At 43.1% G+C, this 8,976-nt stretch overlaps 1 protein-coding gene and 1 long non-coding RNA gene across 3 annotated transcripts; both read right to left on the bottom strand.

The window, feature by feature from the left end:
* Window positions 1-2,212: 2,212 nt before the first annotated feature.
* LOC116374395 (uncharacterized) lies at window positions 2,213-3,998 on the bottom strand. The gene is made up of 5 exons (XR_004210311.1): window positions 3,754-3,998; window positions 3,430-3,551; window positions 2,728-2,825; window positions 2,439-2,567; window positions 2,213-2,310 (listed from the first exon to the last, which is right to left on the bottom strand). It is a non-coding gene; the product is annotated as an uncharacterized LOC116374395 (long non-coding RNA).
* Window positions 3,999-4,216: 218 nt separating this feature from the next.
* On the bottom strand, window positions 4,217-8,282 carry LOC116374394 (uncharacterized). 2 transcript variants are annotated; one of them, XM_031826740.1, is made up of 10 exons: window positions 8,163-8,282; window positions 7,469-7,530; window positions 7,317-7,391; window positions 7,146-7,184; window positions 6,966-7,040; window positions 6,577-6,681; window positions 6,352-6,486; window positions 5,911-6,168; window positions 5,612-5,754; window positions 4,217-4,900 (listed from the first exon to the last, which is right to left on the bottom strand). In XM_031826740.1, exons 2-10 carry the CDS (start codon window positions 7,520-7,522, stop codon window positions 4,855-4,857), a joined length of 930 nt encoding a protein of 309 aa, XP_031682600.1. In that variant the 5' UTR covers window positions 7,523-7,530; window positions 8,163-8,282; the 3' UTR covers window positions 4,217-4,854. The 2 variants fall into 2 exon arrangements, with proteins under 2 accessions (XP_031682600.1, XP_031682601.1); XM_031826741.1 differs by lacking the exon at window positions 5,612-5,754.
* Between the last annotated feature and the right edge of the window lie 694 nt (window positions 8,283-8,976).

Genomic DNA, 8,976 nt, shown 5'->3' with positions numbered 1-8,976 from the left:
CGCCAGATGGAAGTGGTCCCCACTGTCCGGCCCTGCAGGCAGCAGCTGGACAAGAAGACACAGTGGACCAACACCAACGAGGAGAGTCTGAGGAGGATCAAAGAGAACCTGACCTCAAAAGAACTCAACCTGGAGGAAGGTCTGAAGACGCACAATGATGGTCAGGACATCAACCAAGAGGCAGAAGAAGAATGAGGGATGCTGTAGAGGATGGATTGCAAAGTGGATGGGGAGGAGGAAGGAGAGACTGAGGGATGAAGACGTGGCTAGGGAGGTCAAGAGGATGGGCGAGCAGGTGAGGGCACTGATCCAAGAGATGAAGAGAAACTGCAGTAATGGTGATCCTAAGGCAGTAGACCTGGACAGTTGGCTGAATGACTTGGAGGTTGAAAGTGGCATTCAAGAAATGCACAGGAGAGATGGCCGAAAATATAGACAGCATGGCAGAAATGCAGACCAGTATAGCCGAGAACAGGCTCCTCAAGTCATAAAAAAATACCTATGTCCAGAGCTTTTTGTAAGTTACTCCTACTTATTGAGTGTAGTCAAGGTCCTAAACGATCTTAACCGCCATTGATAAGAAACATTACTGTGCAGTCATATTCATTGATCTGGCCAAGTCTTTCGACTCTGTCAATCACCACATCTTCATCGGCAGACTCGACAGCCTTGGTTTCTCAAATGATTGCCTCGCCTGGATCACCAACTACTTCTCTGATAGAGTTCAATGTGTCAAATCGGAGGGTCTGCTGTCCGGACCTCTGGGAGTCTCTATGGGGGTGCCACAGGGTTCAATTCTTGGACCGACTCTCTTCTCTGTTTACATCAATGATGTCGCTCTCGCTGCTGGTGAGTCTCTGATCCACCTCTACGCAGACGACACCATTCTGTATATTTCTGGCCCTTCTTTGGACACTGTGTTAACAACCCTCCAGGCAAGCTTCAATGCCATACAACTCTTCCTTTGTGGCCTCCAATTGCTCTTAAATAGAAGTAAAACTAAATGCATGCTCTTCAACCGATTGCTGCCTGCACCTGTCCAACATCACTACTCTGGACGGCTCTGGCTTAGAATACGTGGACAACTACAAATACCTAGGTGTCTGGTTAGAATGTAAACATCCTTCACTCATGCTGCCAAACACACCCTTGTAAAACTGACCATCCTACCAATCCTAAACTTTGGAGATGTCATTTACAAAATAGCCTCCAATACCCTACTCAACAAATTGGATGCAGTCTATCACAGTGCAATCCGTTTTGTCACCAAAGCCCCATATACTACCCACCATTGCGACCTGTACGCTCTCGTTGGTTGGCCCTCGCTTTATACTCGTCGCCAAACCCACTGGCTCCATGTCATCTACAAGACCCTGCTAGGTAAAGTCCCCCCTTATCTCAGCTCGCTGGTCACCATAGCATCTCCCACCTGTAGCACACGCTCCAGCAGGTATATCTCTCTAGTCACCCTCAAAACCAATTATTTCTTTGGCCGCCTCTCCTTACAGTTCTCTGCTGCCAATGACTGGAACGAACTACAAAAATCTCTGAAACTGGAAACACTTATCTCCCTCACTAGCTTTAAGCACCAACTGTCAGAGCAGCTCACAGATTACTGCACCTGTACATAGCACACCTATAATTTAGCCCAAACAACTACCTCTTTCCCTACTGTATTTAATTTATTTATTTTGCTCCTTTACACCCCATTATTTTTATTTCTACTTTGCACTTTCTTCCATTGCAAATCTACCATTCCAGTGTTTTACTTGCTATATTGCATTTACTTTGCCACCACGGCCTTTTTTTGCCTTTACCTCCCTTATCTCACCTCATTTGCTCACATCGTATATAGACTTGTTTATACTGTATTATTGACTGTATGTTTGTTTTACTCCATGTGTAACTCTGTGTCGTTGTATGTGTCGAACTGCTTTGCTTTATCTTGGCCAGGTCGCAATTGTAAATGAGAACTTGTTCTCAACTTGCCTACCTGGTTAAATAAAGGTGAAAAAATATATGCACTGCTGCTGTTCTGTCTCCTCTGGTCTGACGCCACACCTCCCTCTTCTCCCCCTCCGTCTCAACCTTGGGTGCAAACAAACAGCATCATATCACAGTAAATGGCTGGGAATGTATCAATTCTGCTACCAAGTAAGTGACCCTTACTTGAGCTAGGGGTAAAATATTTTGACTTCAGCGGGTGCAGGTCACTGGCCTGTAGTGCTCCTTGCCTTTGTTGATGGTAACCACTCCATTTCCATCTGCTCTTATCGTGCAGACAAGCATTCCTTCTCCTTTTGGCCAAGTCTGAGAAATACAATAATAAAATGCCACTTTTCAATGCCTGAATTGGAATCTACTTCAAAGTTATTACATACAAAGCAGTGTAATAAGTGTATAGGCTACATAGTGGTTTTTCCCCTTGTGCTACTCACTTGCCTGCTGGTCCCAGGTCCCCCATGATGTGCATGGTCTGTACAGGTGTGTTGACCATGTGGCTGGTCTTCACAAAGTCCTACAAGGGCTCCCAGGTAATCAGCCTGGACTTGGGGATGGTGCTGTCACTGCAGACCAACAGAATACCATAAACACATTTTGCATAGAAGGGTATGGTGTAATGTGAACATACCGGTACACTGTCTTCAAAGCAGCACGACGCATCAATGCTGCTTCAATTACATTCACTTTAATAATAATTAACTTTGGTGAGTAACAGGGACCTACACTGGGCGTCTGTCCTGTCGTCTGTGTCTGACATTGGCCATCCTATGTGCCAGTAAGGTAGGATTGGACTTGACCTGCGTCACCATACTCTGGGAATGCTGTAGTGAGTACATCAAAAACAGCTTTAAAACACTAACGTTTCTTTTGGACAGAAAATAGGTAAATGCTTTGTTTTGAATAATGAAATTGTCACGTCTGCTCCAGCTCCCCCTATAAAATCCTCCCCCTATACTTGCTTCCCGTCTCCCAGAGTCTTTGGTTACAGAACCGTTACAGAAATGGAGATTCTGTTGAAAACCACCCCTTCCCAATTGGTGTAGCAGTCAGAATCGGTGTAGGTGAAAATCCTGCAGTTCCGTCTGCCCCTGGTCCGCTCCTGAGCCATGATGTCTGTGTGGTATTGTCTCTCCAGCGGAGTCTGGCATACTGACCACTTCATATTGTGCACACACACACACACCTTACTATGCAACAAACTATCCTAAACAGTAAATTCTTATTTGTTATAAGGACACTGACTGAACAGCTTCTCCTGCCAGCCTACCACTAACTCCTCATAATTTCTGGCTGAAACAAAACCAAGATGTTGTGGTCCATATCTAGTCACCACGAAAATGACATCTACTCAACTAAGAAGCATCTGACATCTTTCTGTTTCAAAACATCTAACATCATCTTCCTGTTTCAAAACAGTGTTAACACCTGATTGAGTCTGTGAGTTGAGGGTGTCCAGCTCAATGCCTCCCCTCTCCTGTTGAGTCCAAACCTGCTGCTGAAGGTGTTGGGAGAGGGCTGCTGTGGAGGTGACTCTCTGAATACGGATCCTGTAAACACCATTGTAAATATAAACAAAGTAAACAGGATTCTAGCTAGCTAAATGCCATGTTTTCATGGCAAACTCAGGGATCAGGTCAAGCAATATACTGGGTGTTTATCATCATCATCTGCTTTGAGAGCTAACGACAGTGTCTTGCTTATATGGCAATGCAAGGACTAAAAGCCACACAACGGCCAACTGCAACTTACTTAATTGTAAGGTTTTTGACAGCATCCCGGGAACGATAGGCAGCCTCTCCGGTGTCGGTGCTCCAGCCGTCTGCCATGTTGTAACATTGGGAACTTTATTGATGGCTAGCTAACTAGCTAGGTTAGCAACATACACACACGCGCGCTATGTATACAGCAGCAGGCAATTTTGCCAATTTTGTAGCAAGTACTTTTCGCAAGCGTCTGCTCGTTGCATGGTAACAACTGTCTGCCAGCCTGGTTGGGTTTCTGGCGAGCAATACAACTATTTATTGGTTCACTACCGCCACCTACCGTGGGATACAGTCCAGAGCAACAGAATAAATCCCCCCACTGATAACAGGTAAGATAATATCAGTATAATAATATTCCCTTGATGTAAAAAGTTTAAGAACCCCTGATGTAATTAATTAAGACAAAAATCTGTCTGACACAAATAACTGCAATTTAAAAAGCTTTATTGGAAATGCACTTTTCAAACAGCACAATTCAAGTACAGATAAGTGTAGCTAAATCAGATACATGATAATTTAGTTTAAATGTGATGTATTCCTCCAGTCCCAGTTCATTTCTACTCTTTTGACATGCTTCAGACCAGATGCATGCTCCACTTCAGTGTATAATGGTCCTGAATTTGCATATCAATGTGTTTGAAACTTTTACGTTCTGCATCTCTCTGCTGTCTTTCATCTGAAGCCATATCCTCCAGGGTCTAAACAGGTGTAGATTTCCATCTCTGTGTGGGAGACCAGATATTGCAAGGAGACCAGTAAGGGGCCCTCAACTCTTCACTTTGGCCAAAGGAGACCTATGACCCCAATACCAGTGACACTGCCCTAAGGTTGGTGCTGTCCTTTGCTTCTCCTGGCTATATTTCCAAGCCTAAGCATGTAAATCCAATTCATTATCATAGGCTGTATGGGGATCAATATATATGTTTTATTTAAATAATGCTGCATGTCTCAAAATATAAGAATGAGACCAATATATGTATTTTGCTAATCATAGTTCCTGTCTCTGAAATTACATTTGTGTGTGTTGTAGGAATAACCAATACTCAAAATCTGTGTGTGTGTGTGTGTTAGAAGTAATAGTTGTCCATTATTTCTTTGAACATCTCAGTTTGGACAGCAGCCACTGAAGAAACCTGTCAATTAAAAACCACAGGAGAATAAATAGTATTATAAACTGGGTGGTTCGATCCCTGAATGCTGATTGGCTGAAAGCCGTGGTATATTTAAGGAAAAAGGCACGAGGGGGTGTGGTATATGGCCAATATACCACAGCTAAGGGCTGTTCTTTCGCACAACACAACACGGAGTGCCTGGATACAGCCCTTAGCCGTGGTATATTGGCCATATACCACAAACCCCCAAGGTTTCTTATTGCTATGATGAACTGGTTAATGTAATTAGAGCAGTAAAATTAAATACTTTGTCATTCCTGTGGTATATGGTCTGATATACCACGGCTGTCAGCCAATCAGCATTCAGGGCGCGAACCACCCAGTTTATAACAGACCGTATACCACGGGTATGACAAAACATTTATTTTTACTGCTCTTATTACGTTGGTAACCAGTTAATAATAACAGTAAGGCACCTCGGGGGTTTGTGGTATATGGCCAATATACCACGGCTAAGGGCTGTATCCAGGCACTCCGTGTTGCGTCGTGCTTAAGAACAGCCCTTAGCCGTGATATATTGGCCATATATCACACCTCCTCGTGCCTTATTGCTTAAGTTTGCACTTACACATCAGATAGCTGCTCTTTCTCTGCTACCTCATTCTATTTCTCAAATTCTCTAGTCTAGTATTCCCTGGTTATGTTCCACTTCTCCCTCCTCTATTTCCTCACCTCTTCCTCAGACTCTTCTTTTCCTCTTTCTTGTCCTCCTCCTTACTTTCTCCAACATTTCCCATCTGTTTCGTCTTACTGGCCTTCTCTTGCTTCAATTCTTTTTTGGCCTTGCTCTTCTTTTTCTTATTGACCTTCCCTTCCTGAATATTTTGGACAAGCAGATAAAGTAATGTAAGTTTATGGGTTCTCTCTTCTCTTGAGCTACTATACCTAGAGCTATACTATACTAGAGAAGGACTTATGCTATACTATAGAAGGACTTACGGCCAATATTCCCTTCTTGTATTTCCTCTCACCTGTGGGGTCACTCCAGCCATTTCCTGGAGCAGCTTCCTGCCGGTCTCGCTCAGGTTGGTGATGGGAGCCAGGCGAGGGCTGTGGCGGTATGGGACAGGGTTGAGAGGAGTCCGAGGCCTTGGAACATTTACTGGGTAGGGAGAGCCTACAGCAGAGGGCAGGGCCCGTAGGGCTTCAGCCAGTGTCCGGTGTGCTGAGGTTACAAGAGGAGAGAGGCCATTCTTGACAGATACAGGACCTGAGACCTTCCCTGGGCTCTGTAGGACCAGAAAGTAAAGTAACATATCAGGAAAGTGCTATGTTCAACACAATCTGTAGAAATACTTTATAACTACTCTATACACATTGCAGATACATGACTACACTCAATAAGTAATTGTCTGCATCATTTCCAATCCCCCATGTATATATATAAAAAATATTTAATATGCAGAACTTACCAGGAAGTCTGACTCATCGAAGGAGTGGAGAGACAGATCATCATCCTCGTCCATGTCCCTCACATCAAGCTTTGTCTCCTTTCCATTCTCAACTTTCAGCTTTGGTGTCCTCCTTTCATGATCCTCATCATCACACTGTGTATCAGAGTCAAATAGTCAGAGACCATCCTCCTCCCAGTGATGTCACTCAACAAAGACATGGACGGTAGGGTACAACTCTTTTACCTCAGATTCACAGTCAGTGAAGGAGTAGATGGAAAAGTCATCAGAACTGGAGGATGAGATCACGTCATGATATTTTCTCTCTATCAGCCGAGTCACCCTTCCAGACTGAGGAGACAGAGAAAGGCATGTACTCATGGCAGCCATAGAATACATAGAATATGTAGGCAATCCAACATGGTTGTACAAGTAGTGAGTAATACATGGGTAACTGAAAATGCAATAAATGCAACTCCCATAACATTAGGGGTGGGGCAAAAGATCTTCCATAGTACAGGATTCTTTAGCATCTCGAATGGATAATTGTCAATTCAACCAAGCCAACCAAAATGGCCATATGAATCAACAGATTGATCGAACTGTTGTGTCTTTATGGGAACAGCAGAGATGACCTGGCTGAGAGGCTCTAGATTGATGCTCCATCCATCCCCAGATGTCTGGTCCTGCCCATAGCTCACAATGATTGGCTGTTAACAGAAAAGAATGAATTCAACACTGCTTTGCTCATATTGGCCTTGAATTGTGTATCAATAAATAATATAAGGACTGTTATGTGGTTGAATTTGACTTACAGGCCTTTTGTGGATCTGAGGGGTCTGCACTGAATTAGACTGTCAAGACAGCATTCAATGAAGTTAGATAGGGATATCTGCATTTGCAATAATTCTGAGAACTGCAGTTTGTACATGCAGAATGCATAACTAATGTGTATGTGTTTTTGTTTCAGGTCAGATATGACTTACAGGCTTTGGCCTTCTGTGCACCTTGCCGGTTGGCCACAACACGGAATCAGGGGTGTTCACCCTCACTGGTTTCAACTGTCAACACAACACTTAATTTAAAATGTGATAATATAACAAAAACAGGACAAAACAAACAAATATTTGATATTTACCACATAAGGGCGGCGTCTTAAAGCTCTTTTGATTCTCTCATCATTACGATCCATCTTTCTTTCTGAGGGAAACATTTCCATCAATTAATAGACACAAAACACATCCTGACTCACACACAGACACACACACAAAGATGGCATCCCAAATGGCACCCTATTTCCTATATATGTATATATATGTCGGGAAGGAGGTGCCCCAAAAGGCCAAAGATTACCTGCAACAACCTGAGTGAAGAAAACTATTGAACAGATTAAATCAAATCTGAACACCGTTTATGTAGTGAATTAATGCATGGTTACGTCATTTTGGGTCACAGCTTTATGACTGCGCTTAATACGTCACAAGAAAAACGCTTGTTTGGAGCCGGACTAGTGGTATCATATTTTCACTGGTTGTAGCTCAATAACGAACGTGATGTGCTTATTATATCTTACTGACTGAGTAATGGTTGTATCGATGGTTGGTTGGACGTTTTACATAGATAGACCAACATGATATCAATAGGAAGAAACCATTCCTTGCCAAATATTTTGTTGTATTATTGTTTTACTTTGAGTAACATTAAGGGACCACAATAGAAACCGTTTACTTTATTTTGTTGTCCCTGGCCTGACACGTTTTATTTAATTAAACGGGTTTTATTATTTTATTAAATTGTCCAATCAAATATATCTAACTTTCTATCTAACTCACATGAGCTGTTGAGGACTCCTTGGTCATCACATTTCAGGCACAAGCCAGCAGGTGGAAGGAAGTGTCTTTAAATGCAGCACTGCCTTTAACGCACTTCATGGTCTGCGCAACAGTATCTTTGTGGTTGTGAAAGTGATTCATCCAAATGCGGAAGTTCAGTACATTTGTTTTGGTTTAGCAAGCTAGCTTCTCAAGTCTTGGCTAAAGTGTTGTGCAATATTGGAAGAAAAGTGTCGTTAGTGACATTTTGTATTGTGCTTGATTATCCTCTAGTAGTTTGACAAGTATGCACTGAGCATCAACATGATCACCCGAATAGTTTAGAAAGATGTGGTTCAGAGGTTCAAGAGTTTTACTCCTGAGTTCAGGCTAACAAGTGGCATTGTTGCTGTCATTATAGTATTGTAATGAAACAGACAGGGAGCAGGTCTCGAACCCTCGGACCTTCTAGCCCGAGGTCCGGCGCGCTATCGACTGTGCCCCAAAAGCATGCTCGTGCGGCAGAGTCAATTTCCGCGCTTATAAACCCAGGGCCGTTACAGTATCATCAGTTTTGTTTACAGTCACTACATATTTCGGTTTATCAGAAGATGTCTAAAGTCTTGGAACTACAGTTTTTGCCAATGGGCATGGTACCTTAGCAAGGAGGGGTTGAGTGACTCAAGAATCATGCTCAGTAGCTAGCTAGCCACTTTGAATGGATCTGTTGTAACGTTATCTAGCGTGCTACAACGTGTAGCTAACGTTAATGACGTAACAGATTGTGCCATTAGGCTACAGCAGCAAGCTAGAGCACAACACATCAATGCCGCTG

The sequence above is a fragment of the Oncorhynchus kisutch genome, linkage group LG6, assembly GCF_002021735.2.
Source record: "Oncorhynchus kisutch isolate 150728-3 linkage group LG6, Okis_V2, whole genome shotgun sequence".
NCBI lineage: Eukaryota > Metazoa > Chordata > Actinopteri > Salmoniformes > Salmonidae > Oncorhynchus > Oncorhynchus kisutch.
The sequence above is the reverse complement of the archived record's forward strand: the minus strand, read 5'-3'. Positions and strand labels throughout refer to the sequence as shown.